At 43.3% G+C, this 15003-nt stretch overlaps 1 protein-coding gene across 1 annotated transcript in view; it reads right to left on the bottom strand.

Moving 5' to 3' along the window:
- Positions 1-7471: 7471 nt before the first annotated feature.
- The window catches only part of LOC102932244 (uricase), a 37821-nt gene continuing 30289 nt past the window's right edge, over positions 7472-15003 (bottom strand). The window contains exons 5-8 of the mRNA XM_007068767.4: positions 12126-12312; positions 11386-11509; positions 10897-10980; positions 7472-9394 (exon numbers count right to left, since the gene is read on the bottom strand). Coding sequence (XP_007068829.2) covers positions 9314-9394; positions 10897-10980; positions 11386-11509; positions 12126-12312 — 476 coding nt within the window. The 3' untranslated portion in view covers positions 7472-9313. The remainder of the gene's footprint in view (positions 9395-10896; positions 10981-11385; positions 11510-12125; positions 12313-15003) is intronic.

The raw sequence follows: 15003 nt of genomic DNA, 5'->3' as shown, positions 1-15003 counted from the left end.
ATTTGTTGTGTCTAAACAGTCCAAGACAGATGGCTGTGCAGCCTCCTTCAGAAAACCTCCAGTGAAGGAGCTTCCACACCCTCCCGAGGCATCTGTTCCGTTGCCCTACTGTTCTTACAGTTAGGAATTTTTTCCTGAGATTTAATCTAAATCTGCTATGCTGTAGTTTGAAGCCATTGCCTCTTGTCCTGCCTGCTGTGGCAAGAGAGAACAACTTTTCTCCATCTTTTTTTATGGCAGCTATCATGTTGCCCCTTAATCTCCTCTTTTCCAAACTAAACATACCCTGTTCCTTCAGTCTGTGCTCATATGGCTCGCATTCCATCCTTTTGATCATCTTTGTCCCTCACCTCTGGATCCTTTCCAGTTTTTCTATATCTTTTCTATACATTGGTGACCAAAATTGGACACAGTACTACAGGTGAGGCCTAACCAACGCAGAGTAGAGCTGTACTATCACCTCCCATGACTTCCATACTATGCCTCTGTTAATGCAACCTAAAATTGCATTTACTTTTTTTTCCCAATAGCATCGCATTGCTGACTCATTTTGAGGCTGTGATCCACCACAACTCTCAGATCCTTCTCAGAAGTGCTGCTGCCAAGCCAGTTGTCCCCTATTCTGTAATTGTGCATTTGGTTTTTCTTCCCTAAATGTGTAGCACCTTACATTTGTCTTTGTAGAATTTATTTTGTTGTCTACAGCCCAGTACTCAAGGTTCCTCTGAATTTTAGCTCTATTCTCCAAAGTGTTGGCAACTCCCTCCCCCCCCAGCTTTGTGTCATCTGCAGATTTAATCAGTATGCTCTCTATTCCTACATCCAGGTCATGAACAACAATGTTGAACAACACCGGACCCAGAACAGATCCCCAGAACAGATCCCCACTTGAGACCTCCCTCCAATCTGACATCATTTCATTAATAAAAAGAATGAGGAGTACTTGTGGCACCTTAGAGACTGACAAATTTATTTGAGCATAAGCTTTCGTGGGCTAAAACCCACTTCATCGGATGCATGCAGTAGAAAATACAGTAGGAAGAGATATATACACAGAGAACATGAAAAAATGGGTGCTCTCTGTGTGTGTGTGTGTGTGTGTGTGTGTGTGTGTGTGTGTGTATCTTCCTACCTTATTTTCCACTGCATGCACCCGATGAAGTGGGTTTTAGCCCACGAAAGCTTGTGCTCACATAAATTTGTTAATCTCTAAGGTGCCACTAGTACTCCTTGTTCTTTTTGCTGACACAGACTAACACGGCTACCACTCTGAAACCATTCCATTAATAGTTACTCTGTGTTTGGGGTTGTTTAACCAATTATATATCCACTTAATGGTAGTTCTGTTGAGCCCGCATTTCTCCAGCCTACTTATCAGAATGTCATGTTGGGACTGTGTCAAAAGCCTTGCTGAAGTCCAGGTACATTATAAAATAAAATCTTACCTGCTAGCAAGGCAACCGCAAACATGCTGGCATTGGCATTCCTATATTCATCTCATTGCATCCCTCATTTCGAATGGCTTGCATCTAGTATTTGTATGTGGTTTTCTTCTATATTAACTCTATGTGCTATTCCCTAAGCTGAGGATGTCTGATTCTGTGCAATGGTTAAAGTGGATCAGAGTGGGAGGGAGAGCTGATCAATTTGGTGACTGTCATGATGGGTCTCAGAATCATGTGCTGATGCAGCGTTGTGTCCTCTCATGGTGCTGGATTCCCACAGGAGGAAGAGAATGGAGATGAGAGAAACGTATCTGAGTTAATGTCTCCAAGCAGAGCCAGAGTCAGTGAAAACAAAGGGTGCAGGGGTGAATGTGTGCATAGTGCCTGAGCTGCTCAGGGACACATCCCTGCTACTCGTGGTCCCCATTTCCATAAATATGCTGCCATTTAAACATGACCAAGGTTGGAAGTTGGTACTGATGTACAATCAATAGAAATGGGGCTCTGGGATTCCCTCACCTGGACATTCTGGAAATATCTGAAACAATTTCCTGTCGTTTAGAAGATTTTAAGACATTGCAGAAGCACCAAAGCAATTAAGGCCCAAACTCTCTAACATTTCCCATCAGACATGCACATTAAAACAGAGAAAACCATGCGAAGTGCCAGCATTTTGATGTGGGAAACTCCTCCCCTATATGTAAGAATACTGGGCTCATCTGCCACCCACGCTCAGCTTTCTGAAGCCCTTTTGAGTCCCTGAAATATAAATCAAACACTGGTATTCACTTTGGTAACAGCTCTACATTCCAAAAACGTTTCTCCCCTCACTGTGTCTCTTGGATTCTCTGTCCTTCTCTTTCCTTCCCTAATTCTCGTCCCTTTTTTCCTTTCCCGCCGCTTTCTTCTATAGTCTTTCACTTTTCTCTCTGGACTGGGGGAACTCACCAGAAGAGTTGGCCGAACTTGTATCAGTGCCCGTATTGGAGGGTGTAGAACTGCCAGGTGTGGCAAAGGTGCTGGCTGCTAGGGTGTTCTGTTAGCTCTGGGGCTGGTCATCCAAGTCGAAGTGGAAGCCAAGAGCACTTTTTTTCATCTGTGCTTGGTGGGGCAAATGTGAACATCTCTCACTGACCTTGCCATCTTTCCCATGCTTTTCTCACGTGATTATCTTGCTGCAATGCGCTCGACAAGGGGCTGCACGGTGAGTGACTCAGAAACAGAAGCAAGAGCAGCTGCATGCTTACAGTGCTGCCAGCTCTCATGATTTTTCACCTATGACATGATTTTGGCTGGGGCTGGAGCCAGTCTGGTGATAACAGATGCTCCAGCCCTCTAGTAAATTTGAGCCCTCTGATTGCCTGCCTGCCTGCCCGCCCACTGTGGGTGAGCAGCTACAGGAAGAGTTCTCTCTCCCCCAGCAACCCCAAGCGATCCTCACAGGAAGGGAGGAGGGAACTAGAGGGCCAGTAGCTCAGCCTGGCTCCACTCAATCCACCCCCTCTCCTCCTGTGAGCAATGGTAATGGGGTGGTGCCTCTGCTCCTCCTGTCTCCCTTCCTGCAGCGCCCAGCCTGGGATGGGCCAGAGGGGGTGAACAGCCCCTGGGGCTGACCCCCCCAGCCTGGGAAAAAGGAGAGGGAACCCCACTCAGCTCCTCCCAGCCTGGGAGGGGGGTAAGAACCCCCAGGGGGAACAAAGGGGAGCTGAATTTATGAGGGTGGGGACAGGGGATGAGTAGATGTGGCGGTGAGAACTCCTGAAGAAGGGATCATCTTACCCAATAAATTGGGGAGAGTGGGCAACAGTAATTATCTCACACACACACTGGGGATGGCCATGCGGATTTCAAAAATCAAAGGACAGACCAAAAAAACCACAGAATATCTTTTTTTCAATATCTGGTTATTTTGGGAGTCCAACTCATGAGTTTTGATCTCTGGAGGTTGTCAATGCTGAGCTTAGGAAGTGGTGTTTTACATTAAGAACATATGATGTTGGTGCAGCAGAGGGAAGTTGGAAACCTTTCCCTCGTTCTTTTTGTCTCTTAAAAATGTAAGATGGATTCCTGTGGATGAGAGTGAATGGGTTGTAAAAGGAGCTTGTACATTTCAGCAACTGTGGGGTTGGCAGAGTAAAGATGTGTGTGGATGGGGTGTACTCAGGCATTGCTGAAAGAGGGCAGAGTTAAGGATGCACGAGCAGCCTGAACTGTGCATTTCCTGGTTTTCAGACATTTGAGTTTTGCTCAGCTTATGGGATGACAGAACACCAAACAATCTTAACTCTGTTAACCTATTTTTTTGCCATTGAATTATACCCGTGCTCTGGCTGCCAATGAGCTTCCAAATGGAATCCTTGTTTACTTTAACCTATAAGGCCCTAAATGGTTTGGGAGCTGGTTACCTGGTGAGAGATCACTTCCCTCCCCATGCTATCCTCCTGCATTTGAGATCAACAGAGGCACTTGAGGTGGAGCTCCCTCAATATTAAAGAATGGAAGCAGCTGACAGCATGTTCTCCATGAGAGGTCCTTGACTTAGGAACTTGTCCCTGGTCCACCACAGCCTGGATTAGTTAATGTCCAGGCCAGCTGCAGGCTCACCTTTGCTTGCAATGCCCCTGGTCTGGAGTAGATGGGGTTTACGACATCACAATTCCTTCCCTGGCTTTGCCTCTAGACTTGTACCAGATTATGACCTCCTCCATTCCAGTATATGCTTTGAGGGTGGTCGGAGTTAACATGTCACCCCTTTGCCCACCCCTGCCTGCCCACTCACCACCTGCCTGCAGGGGAAGGGAAGAAGTGGCCTCCTGGAGTCTACTCCCTTCTCTGTGTTGTGACTCATGATGGAGGCAGCCTGTAAAGGGGAGTAAAAGGGCCTTTCTTCCCCTCCCTTACACAGGTGCATAAGGCAAACCACAATCTTGTCCAATATAAACTCAGCCTCCCAAAATTGTCTTAAAAATGTACCAGCCCTGTCTCAAAATCTACTTACTCACCCTTTGCTATGATGATTGATAATAAAGGTAAAAATAATGAGATTTTACTCACCTGTCCAAACAAACAAAAACACCAAACAGCAAACCTCACCCCATGTTAGCAGGCAAGGAGAATTTTGCAAAGCTGTAGGAATCCTGCACATAAAAGTCCTTCCTAACACCACTGCTATTTGTACCTTGCCTGTTTCACATAAGTTAGTGCCCAGCTGAGAGAGAGAATGATTTTCCTTCCTTTCTAGGCATGTTCTGAACTGCGAGGTGTTCATTCTGAGATACAGTTCACATTCTGATTATTACTGAGTTCTGTGTAATATTTTTACTCCTATAGCTAGATACAACTAACAATTTTTCCTCTTGTATACAGCTATCTACTTCCCATGAGAGAGCTGGCTGGTTATTTGACGTGCCCCAAACAGCAGATAGTTTTATCTTAACAAATCTTTCTTACTGATATTTACAGTCAACCATTTTATTGGTAACTGGAAATCTCAGAGCAGTTCACTTCATTTTAGGATTATGCTTCTAGCATTTAGAAAAAAATATGAGGGCACAATATTGCTTGGATTTTACTTTTATTGGCTTCATGTGGAAGTGGTATTCTAATGTCCAAAAATAAAAAGGAGGGTGGAAGTGAACTGTGTTTTTTCTTTAAAGATTGACGCAGCTGCAATAGACTTGCCCGATGATATTTAAAAGATAAGAGATTTTATATTATTTTAGAAAATTTTCTTCGTATCATACTTAGCTATGCACAATATACAATTCTGCACTGTGGTGTGGTCAATTTATAGAGAGTAATTGTACTGACTTTGAAAATGGAATTTCATCTCTATGTTCTTAGCCCATTTAACAATGTCTTTGCACACGTCTTATATAAAATTGGTTGCATTTGGAGCTTAATCAGTAGTTGATGGGGACTGTAGTGAAACCTTCCTGGCCAGCTACCAGGATTGACCACATGTTGGATGGTATAGGAATGGAAATCAAATGATAGGAACTTATGTGCATATCTGAGACTACCAGTTCAGTTTTAATTGTAGGTTATGGAGTCTAGTCTGCAAGCCTCCACAGGGAGGTCCCTACCAAATTCCCAGCCATGAAAAATGCATCCCAGACCGTGAAATCTGGTCTTTTGTGTGCTTTTACCATTCTCAAATTGGGTTCCTGACCCAAAAGGGAGCTGTGGGGGGGTCACAGTATTGCCACCCTTACTTCTGTGCTGCCTTCAGAGCTGGGTGGCTGGAGAGCAATGGCTGTTGGCTGGCTGCTCAGCTCTGAAGGCAGTGCCCCACCAGCAGCAGCGCAGAATTAAGGGTGAAAACCCCATACCATGCCACCCTTCTGCATTGCTGCCTTCAGAGCTGGGGGGCCAGAGGGTGGCAGCTACTGACTGAGGGCGCAGCTCTGCAGGCAGCAGTGCAGAAGTAAGGGTGGCAATACCATACCATGCCAGCCTGACTTCTGTGCTGCTGCCGGTGGCGGATCTGCCTTCAGAGCTGGGCTCCCGGCCAGCAGCCGCCGCTCTCCAGCTGCCCAGCTCTGAAGGCAGCACCACCGCCAGCAACAGTGCAGAAGTAAGGATAGCAGCACCACAACCCCCCCGCCACTACAATAACCTTGTGACCCCCCCCCCCATAACTTTTTTTGGGTCAGGACCCCCAAAATAACACTGTGAAATTTCAGATTTAAATAGCTGAAATCATGAAATTTACTATTTTTAAAATCCTATGACTGTGAAATTGACCAAAATGGACCATGAATTTGGTAGGGACCTATCCATAGGCCACTAGTGAACTATGTGGGAGGATGGACCAAAGATGCAAGGTCCAGCCCCCAGCCAATTTGCAGGGGTGCTGGAACAATTTGTACAGTGGGGGTACTGAGAGCCATTGAACCAAACTCTAACCACTGTGTATGATGGAAACCACTTCAAGCCAGGGGGTGCAGTAGCACCCCCAGCACCCTTAGTTCCAATACATATGCAGCCAGGGAAATTATTTTGGAGGGCGTTTTGGTGGAAGACTCCACATCCACATGTTTTTGTAATGGGCAGCAGGGAGCATCTGTTTTTAATGGTAGTGATTTACATTTACCTTACATTGTGCCTTTCGTCTCAAAGGTTTCAAAAAGTGTTACAAACTATGGGACTGCTCCTGTGCACTTTACTCAGGTGAAACACCTGTTGACATCAGGCCACATACATATCGAAGTCATTTCACCCACCACAGAAATACAGCCAAGAGCCAACTCTGAGTGAAACCTGTGCAGTCAACCTCTGCAGCCCTTTAGGACTGGGGAGGAAGAATTATTCTGACAGATAAAACTTCAGGGAGTCTGTGTAGGTAGAAAGTAATGATCCAGATTGGAGTTTGGTCAGGACCTCAGGTATAACACCTCTTCTTGCATGAGTTCTTGTTGGATGTTTGGCACTTTTCTACTCATCAGTCTATTTAGCCTGCCTAAGAGTCACACACGCAGGCCAGATTTGTAACGGTTTTCAGGTGTTGCTCTGCTCAGCATTGCAAAGTCTAAGCAATTTAGATGGCTAAATCCTAGTTTGACTTTTAATGAGACTTATGCTCCCAAGTCCCTCAGTCACTTTTGAAAATGGGACTTAGCCATCTAAGTCACCTAGACATAGATTTTTAAAGATATTTAGGGGCCTAACTTTTATTGAAATCCATGAAAGTTAGGCACCTAAATACCTTTAAAAATCCAGCTCTTAGGCATTGCAATTGCAAGCAGAGCACTTTTTAAATATCTTTTCAAAGCTGGGCTGAAATGCCTGCACAGCTACAGAGCTCTAGAGAGACTGCCTGGCATGAGCAGTGATGTGTGTTCAGAACCAATGGGAAGTCTGAACAGGGTTTTGTTGTCTTCTTTCTGTGTTATTGCTTCCGTTAAGTTTGTCATACCACAATGAGCGGGCTGTCCACACACAATAAACTACCTGCTTAACCTAGGAAGAGGTGGGTAATGCAATGTTCAGGGGAATCCTTTTTTTAGTTTAAATCGAAGAGGTGGAACATTTTTGGGGGAGACTGATCTGAAATTAATATTAGTAATGTTATCTGGCATATATTCATTTTAATGAAATCGATATGGGCTCTTCCCTAATTCAATATAATAATCAAGAAGCAGTTTTCTTTTAAACTTTGCTTTTTATTTTTCTATTAAAAGAGGCATAGATAATCTACAAGACCATGCAGTCATTTAAATAATAATGCAGCAGAAATAGAAAAGAGATGAGACCCTCAACTTCACACAAGGAAGGAAGTAATGTTCAGCACAGAGTTAAAAGAACTACAGACCAATTAGTTGGGTCAACTAGTCATCGGTTCAGGCAAATAAAAGCACATCTGGAACAAATCCATTCTTTGATATAAGTTGTTCTATTGTCTTTAAGAAGATGTCACATTTTGATGAGCAATAGCTGCCTTCAAATTTTATGCGGCATTTAAGACAAGCAGATGAATCCTTTTGTGCAAAAGAGAGGAAGAGATGCTCCTATGTTGCAAGCAACCTCAGTTTCCTAAATTCCCATTCAGGATGTGTTCCTTAATTTTTAGTGCTTCCCAAAGCACGTGATCAGATCCAGTAGGGCAAAATAAGTCTAAATATATTGAGTGAGGATTTTAATGCCCAAAGCATTTTGGGGTGAGATTTTCAAAAGTGCCTAAGTGATTTGGGCACAAGTCACATTGGATTTAAGCTCCTATGTCATTTAGTAGCTTTTAAAATCCTGCCCTTGGAAACTAAAGGCAGCAGTTTCAAGCTGATGGGATTTGAGCAGGTTTTATATTGTGGATGTGTCAGCTGCAGGTTGTGAACACATAGGAGTAAGATGTGCTGATTTTGCTATTTAATATCTGTGCTCAAAGCTATGTCCTGGAGTAACTAAATATTTTAAATGAGTTGTAAATAAAGTGGAATTTGTCTACCCATTTTTCTCCCCAGAAAGCCATAGCTCACTTCTTGGGTTGATTCCTGCCTGCTCAAAAGTCATGATAGTATTGTTAAATTAAAGAACAAGACGTAAATAACCCCAAAGAAATACCTTAAGCATTTCAATGATTAACATAGAAGCAATTCTATAGCTGCATAATCCCCATAACTGTTTGTTTGATGAGCAATAATGCAGCAGCCATCTAACTAGAACCCTTAAATGGACATTAGTCAACATCTGTACTATTAATATTGTAAAGAAGATATAATATATAAGTAGGTAGAGTGTGGTTTTATTTCTTCATTTGCTTCATGAAGAAATCAGGATCTAATTGAATTTACATCGGTAATATAAGTAATAATTCTCTAATTTAAATATATTGGACCAGATCCTCAGCTGCATAAATCATTATAATCCATTGAAGTCATACCAGTTTACACCACCTAAAAATTTGATCTCATGCCAGTAAATTAATTTTAGTGTTAATAGGAAGAATGAATTAATGCATGAACATTAATAAATAATTTATATAACCGATTTAGGATTTTAAATGTGCAAAGCACGTTACAGACATTAACTAATTAACTGGAACTTTCATAATAAGCCTAAACATAGTTGTCTTCTAATGAACTGATTTTAATGTTTCTGGCTGGGATTTCCAAAGGAACCCAAGGGAATTAGGTGCAAAAATCCTATTGAGATTCGTTGGGGTTTGGATAGCTGAATTCCTTAGGCTCCTTTCAAAATCCCAATCTCTGTAATTTGTAGAGGGAAAAGTCAGGTCAATGAATGGAATGGATACATTCTGAAAAGAAAACCACATGGTAAGTGTGTCCTGTACGTGTGAATGGATCCCATATGTTCAGTTGGTCCCTGGTCAAAACATCCATCCAATTGACTTGCTGCTCATCTCTTGCATTTTAGGCTTGCTCTCTTAAGCACTTCTTCCTACTGAGAGTGCATGTATAAGAAGCATAGGGAATCTCCACTGGCACCAGAACCTGCACATAAATGACATATACATAGATTCATAGATACTAAGGTCAGAAGGGACCATTATGATCATAGAATATCAGGGTTGGAAGGGACCTCAGAAGGTCATCTAGTCCAACCTCCTGCACAACGCAGGCCACAGAATCTCACCCACCCAGTCCTGCGAAAAACCTCTCACCTATGTTTGAGCTATTGAAGTCCTCAAATCGTGGTTTAAAGACTTCAAGGAGCAGAGAATCCTCCAGCAAGTGACCCATGCCCCATGCTACAGAGGAAGGCGAAAAACCTCCAGGGCCTCTTCCAATCTGCCCTGGAGGAAAATTCCCTCCTGACTCCAAATATGATGATCAGCTAAACCCTGAGCATATGGACAAGGTTCACCAGCCAGATACCCAGGAAAGAATTTTCTGTAGTAACTCAGATCCCACCCCATCTAACATCCCATCAGGCCTATTTACCATGAATATTTAAGGATCAATTGATTACCAAAATCATATTATCCCATCATACCATCTCCTCCATAAACTTATCGAGTTTAATCTTAAAGCCAGATAGATCTTTTGCCCCCACTGCTTCCCTTGGAAGGCTATTCCAAAACTTCACTCCTCTGATGGTTAGAAACCTTCATCTAATTTCAAGTCTAAACTTCCCAATGACCAGTTTATATCCATTTGTTCTTGTGTCCACATTGGTACTGAACTTAAATAATTCCTCTCCCTCTCTGGTATTTATCCCTCTGATATATTTATAGACAGCAATCATACATGAGTAGCTCTTCTCCAGTTGGAGTACCCATCAACCTCCGTGGTATCATTGAACTAAAATCAATATTCCATAGAACCTGAGGGCACTCAACACCTCAAAAGATCCATCCCACAGGGAACATTCCTGCCCTTATTGAAGTCAATGGGATTTTTGCTATGAACTTTAATGGGAGCAGGAGCAGACCTATACTGGCTGTTTAAAAGGGGCCAGGATAAGAGTAGTGAGGGAAGGGGACCCAGATCCAGGGGAAAGAAAACAGAGAATAGGGGAAGACTAATTCATCTGTCAAAAGTGGCAATCGTAAAATCAAATATCCTGATTTTCCTCTCACTTATACCAGGTTTATACTAGTGTAACTTCATCAGGCCAGCTCCTCAGCTGGACCTGGGCACCACTCTGAGCAGCTGACGGGGAGGGAGACAAATGCTACAGCTTCCACCCTTGTCCCCCTCCCATCCCAGAGTTGTGCCCAGGTCTAAATTATACCCAGCTGCAACAAAACAGCAAGAGGCTGTTCTAGCAGCTGGGGATTTCTGGAGCACAGCAGGGGTCTGACCACATCCCCTTTCCTTCACCACACCCTCAACACGCTGGCCTACATCACAAGAGGGAATCCCTAGGAACCCGCTTAAACTAGCTTTTGTGGCCAATTTGCACAACCAGAGCAGTGCAAAGGAAACACATCTCTAGTGGGCTGGGTTTTTTAGATGACTCCATGCATTTAATATTTTAAAAGTTCCCTCACCTCCTTGTCATTGGTCAATCCAAATTTCTTCAGGTCTATGACGTCATAATAGATGTTGTTCAAGGTGACTTCAATCTCCTGTATCTGAAACGATAAAAATCTGAAACTGTCACAGTTTGTCACCACACTTTCCCGCATGACAATCTGATAAAGTATTTAAACAACTGAAAGGTCACAAAAGGAAGGAGAGCAAAGAGGACAAAATGGGCCCATTTTAGAAACACTTGAATGTTATTCTGTAGCATTCTTCCCTTTCATTTCTGAGTCTGCTCCTGTGAAGTGCTGAGTTCCCTTCACTCCCTTTATCTTCACAGGAAGTGCTCTGCGTTTTCTCTGCATTCTCACTTTTCCAAAACAGCTGCCTCTTCAGGCAGTTTTCATATTTTACTTAGGTTATCTAGACAAATGGGCTCAGCCTGAACTTCTCAGTGGATCCCACGACTGTATTTTCATTATGAGCTAAATATTATTAAATGGTGAAAAAGATACCTGTGGAACTCTCGCCAGGGTGAGCATCTGAATATTGTTGACAGTCTTCTGGTGAGAGGGTGAGTATTCCCCACAGTCAGGTGGCCCAGAAAATGCCTCAAGGACACACTCATGAACAGTGCCCCTTAAAAATATTGTATGAAAGTAAAGTTCTAAAATTACTGATGAAACATTTTATTAATTGTCGTTATGCTTGACTTTTATCTGTAATAGTTCAATTTCATTTCCTCTGTCTCTCTTTCTAGCAACAATATAACACACGGTTTGTACTAAGCCCTCTCCTTACCAATTCCCCACTCCCACTCTAATCCCCCTAACCCTGTAATATTGCAAATCAGCATTTTATTTAAGCTATTTAGCTTATTTTGCCGAGGTGCGCTGTGTTCAAATATGAACTACCCAGTCCAGATCATCAACTGGTGTAAATCAGCAGAACTCTGAATCGGAGCTACACCAGTTTACACCACCTGACCATCTAGCACTCAGAGGCTTATTTCCAGAAGTACTGAACACTCATAACTTCAGCTGAAGTCAATGGGAGCTGTGGGTGCTCAGCAACTGAAAATCAGGCCTAGAGAATTTAAATAAGGCAGTTTTAATGGTAACAAAAAGCAAGCTGGGGTTGCTTTTAGGGCACAGTCTGTGCAGTCCCTACTGCATGTGGAGTGTTGATTTGTTTGTTTTTGAGGGAGTCTAGAATAATAAATTTGCCAGAAGACATGATTCAATTCAGTACGTACCATATGCAGTCAAAGTCAATATCTTGACACTCGCCATAGGACCACTTGCAGAATAGTTCTGCACTTAAAACCCTGTCAGTCCGTTCAGGAATTGTGGTATATTTGTCCCTGTGGAAGCCTTGAAATCCAGACTGTGTTGTTTTCTTAAGTTTCAGCTCTTTAATTCCAGAGATAACAAGTGGACGACCTGTGATCCAAAAATATTAGAGGGAAAAGATCAGCTCCTATTCATGCAGGGAGATGGGAACTCTGTGCTGGGGTGATGTACTGCCATACAGCATTCACCCAAAGGTGTAATTTTATGCATTTGTGTGATACGTAGATATTGTTAAACATCATTTTCTTCACACAGACATACGGAGCTGAGAGCCAACTTCTATACATTAGAAGTTAGAGTGTGATCTTGAAAGGTGCTGTAGGTCCTTTCCCTAAGGAGTGGCACACTCCCAATCCAATTCCCATTAAAATCAATGGGAGTTAGTCATTCCACACCTCACCTTTTTGATCAGCCCCTTAGCCATGTCTGTGCCACAGACTTTATTTCACACAATGTACATCAGTATACAGCCGTCAAACTTAGTATATCACTCATGTGTGTGCATACTTGGCTGCTTGCACCAGCACTGCACATACTCACCAGGACTGCTTGTGTCAATGCAAAGGGCAGTGTGCCATGCACAGTTGTCTGGCACAATGCCTGTTGGGAAATTTTTGCAGGACAGAAATGACTTGTCCATGGATCACTGAGAGCTAGGGGCCAAGTTCCCAGCATGCAAGTGTCTCCACCCCATAATGCCAGGCATATCCCATAATTTTTGCTCCTTATTTTTAAAACCCCACAATCCTGCATGGCACTTTTCGGTTTCCACCATCTCTGACAGAAGCATGGAGCCCACAGAGCTCTGCACTATTCTCATAAACACAAGACACATGATTCTCCTGTATTTGCAGATGTGCAGAAGTACCACACTTTAGGAGTCAGCCATAAGTGTGTTCTGTGCTGGACTGTTCTCTGTGCCTTGAGTTTTGGTTGCTGGTAGTACATGTTTGGTGTTTGCTGCCTAGTTACAGCTCTGACTGTTTCCCTCAGCCTCTGAGTTATGTGGTGCTTGCTGTACATTACAAGTACTGTGTGCTTTGAGTACTGTAATGCATTCTGCAATGTTTGTTGTGTACTATTAACGATAATTTTATTCTCCAAAAATAGAAAATTGAGTGGCAAAAACAGTGCAGAAAAACCATGAGCAAAAAACAGCAGGCTATGCAATACAAATTTTAAACATATATTAACAGAATGGGACTTTGAAATTGGCAGGGCAGCTAACATTTCTGTCCATTTCAGTGTACAAATATAATCCTTTGTGCCTACAGATATGCTAGCTGTGGCTCTCAGAGGTCAGTGTACGTGAAGCTGTGATTTTCCTTGCCGGCACCCCACGTGGAGTGGTAGGAATACAGATGTGACTGTTATGCCACATGGAATGTAGGATGGTGCATGCAGCTGCTAGAATGGAGTTCTCTCAGGACTGCAAAGGGTTGGGAGTCCAGGATTTTTGGACCTGTACATCAACCAGGGTCTGCAAAAGCATTTCTGTTTGCTGCCTCAGAAGACCCATTACGTCTTGGTGCATCTCCCACTACTTTTCCTGGGCCTTTCTCCTGCTCACTCTCTCTTGCTTCATGCCGTCTGCCATGTTGGCCCTCCAGACCCTTTGTTCATGGTCTGATGCAACACCAGCTTTCAGGAATTTACTGAACATGTCCTTCCTAGTCGTCTTCTTTCTCCTCCTCCTCCTCAGGATCTGGCATTCTGTGGGTGAGAAAGGTGTGCCCCTCAAGGTAGCAACAGCAGCAAATGCTGATAAAAACAGACACATGTATCGTGGATTTACAGTCCACTACATGTTTCAGAGTCGCAGCCGTGTTAGTCTGTATTCGCAAAAAGAAAAGGAGTACTTGTGGCACCTTAGAGACTAACAAATTTATTTGAGCATAAGCTTTCGTGAGCTACAGCTCACTTCATTGGATGCATACACTACATGTATCCGATGAAGTGGGTATTCACCCACGAAAGCTTATGCTCCAATATGTCTGTTAGTCTATAAGGTGCCACAGGACTCTTTGCCACTTTTACAGTCAGAATGGAAAGGGAAAGATAAGTTTCAAAACTCCCTCCCTTATTCCGATAAAAACTTTTCAGCTTTGGAGCGCCTCTGCACAGCACTGTTCTCCAGCCCCAGTGATGGTGAGTATGGCCTGCCAGAGGTGAGGAGGGGTGGGTGGGAAGGAGTTTTGGTTGCATGAAACAATAGAATTTCTGTCCCTATTCCATGGGTATGAGCATAGGGCAACAGCACTGAATATTGGCACTATTTTTCTCAAGTGGTCGTGATTTTAGCTGATATCTCGCTCCTGGGGGTAACAAAGGCACAGAGAGCACAGCTGCTACTGGTGTCCCAAAGTCACCTGAGCCGATATGCTGCTAGCATGTATACTGCAATGGTGCCAGCCAAACTTGTCATGGAATGGTGTCAGAAAAGGAAGAAAAAATAAGGCAGCCATCCCTAGAAACCTTTGGGAGAGGAGTGTAGAGCAACCTTCATGAAAGTTTCATAGAGATCTCTCAGGAGGGTACATTAAAAAAAAACTGCTTTGCCTGCCCCCTGCCAATGAAAGCATGTACCAACTCCTACCTTTGTTGTACCTTTTGCTTCTTCTTCTACAAGTAAAACAATGAAAAGATGATATCTGCGCCTTATTAGCTTGGGGATGGATGGGCTTGGTACCATCTTTAAACTTAAACATTGTAAAGAAAATGCATGAACATGCTTACCCAAGATCCCTTCCCCTTCTTCAGTTCATCCGTGCTTAGCTGATG

Source organism: Chelonia mydas, chromosome 8 (genome assembly GCF_015237465.2).
Source record: "Chelonia mydas isolate rCheMyd1 chromosome 8, rCheMyd1.pri.v2, whole genome shotgun sequence".
NCBI lineage: Eukaryota > Metazoa > Chordata > Testudines > Cheloniidae > Chelonia > Chelonia mydas.
Note: the sequence above shows the minus strand (reverse complement) of the source record. Positions and strands in the feature narration are given on the sequence as shown.